Source organism: Mus pahari, chromosome 15 (assembly GCF_900095145.1).
Source record: "Mus pahari chromosome 15, PAHARI_EIJ_v1.1, whole genome shotgun sequence".
NCBI classification, from domain to species: domain Eukaryota; kingdom Metazoa; phylum Chordata; class Mammalia; order Rodentia; family Muridae; genus Mus; species Mus pahari.
In genome coordinates, this window is record NC_034604.1 from 27,374,980 (window position 1) to 27,376,451 (window position 1,472).

The 1,472-nt window shown below is 48.7% G+C and overlaps 1 protein-coding gene across 3 annotated transcripts in view; it reads right to left on the reverse strand.

Annotated features, from left to right (window-relative positions):
* The window catches only part of Proc (protein C, inactivator of coagulation factors Va and VIIIa), a 16,892-nt gene that overhangs the window by 3,225 nt on the left and 12,195 nt on the right, over positions 1–1,472 (reverse strand). For all 3 annotated transcript variants that reach the window (XM_021214898.1, XM_021214899.1, XM_021214901.1), the window contains one exon: positions 768–913. In XM_021214898.1, coding sequence (XP_021070557.1) covers positions 768–913 — 146 coding nt within the window. The remainder of the gene's footprint in view (positions 1–767; positions 914–1,472) is intronic.

Below are 1,472 nucleotides of genomic sequence, written 5' to 3' on the forward strand. Positions count from 1 at the left end.
TCTCTCTCTCTCTCTCTCTCTCTCTCTCTCTCTCTCTGTCTCTCTCTCCCTTGACACTGGAACTCCTCTTCCTGCTTGTTCCCATCTGTGCCCTGCTGACTAGTTTTTGTTTGGTTTAGCTTTGGTTTTTTTTTCCAGACAGGGTTTCTCTGTGTACCCCTGGCTGTCTTGGAGCTTGCTTTATGGACCAGGCTGGCCTCGAACTCAGAGATCTGCCTGCCTCTGCCTCCAGAATACTGAGATTAAAGGCACGTGTCACACTACCTAGCATGCTGGGTAGTTTTTATGTCAACTTGACACAAGCTAGAGTCATTGGAGAGGAGGAAGCCTCAGTTGAGAAAATGCCTCCGTAAGATCCAACTGGGGAGCGTTTTCTTAATTTGTGATTAATGGGGGAGGGCACAACCTATTGTGGGTGGTGCCACATGTGGGCTGGTGGTCCTGGGTTCTATAACAAAGCAGGCTGAACTAGCATGGGGAGCAAGCCAGTAAGCAGCACCCCTCCATCACTCCTGCCTCAATGTTCCTGCCTTGCCGGAGTCCCTGTCCTGACTTTATCTGATGATCAACTGCGATGTGAAAGCGGAAACCCTAAGTTTCCCCAAGTTTCTTTGGTCACGGTGTTTCGTCACGGCGATGCCCTAACTAAGATGCACGCCTTTCCCTGACCATACCCATTCCTATCCGTACCAGCCTTCACCTGTACCCCTCAAGCAGCACCACTTCTCTCGTGTCAGCAGGGGTCCCAGGAGACAGTCTCTTCTTACCTGCCAAGGACTGTCACCCTGCTTCGTCAGCGTTCCATTGACTATCCTTGGGTCTGGTTCTAGTTCATCTTCTGGGTCTGTGTCCCGTTTGAGGGTCTTGCGTTTCTTCTCCATCCGCCTCCCCAGTTTCCCACATGGAAAATTCACTAAAAGTCAAAGAGAAGTGGTAAAGGCCCCAGACCTCCTGTTTGTAGGCTAAGCTGCCACCCTGGGCGCTTCAAGTGCAGCGTGGGACTCAAAATCAAATAGTGCCACCTACTGGCAAGAGTTGGCCAAGCACCGTTACAACCTTAGTGTCCCTAACTAAAGATATCCTGGATTCACCCCAGGGCTACAGGTGATCATCCTCAAGATATATAAGGGAAGACTCCTTGTTTGGATGCCAACAAGCTCCTAGGGATGAACTGTTCAGGAACATGTAACTCAGTTGGCAGAATGCTTTCGTAACACACATAAGACCCTGGGTTAGACTTCCAGTACTGCATAAACCAGGCATAGTAACACACGTCTGTAATCATAGCTCTGGAAAATAGGGCAGAAGGTCATCCTAGGCTACATAGTGAGTTTTAGGTCAGACTGAGCAAAATGAGATTCTATCTCAAAGTAGGGGGACAGATTAGAGGGGAGCTAAGTACTCCTTCTTCTTCTTCTTCTTCTTCTTCTTCTTCTTCTTCTTCTTCTTCTTCTTCTTCTTCTTCTTCTTCT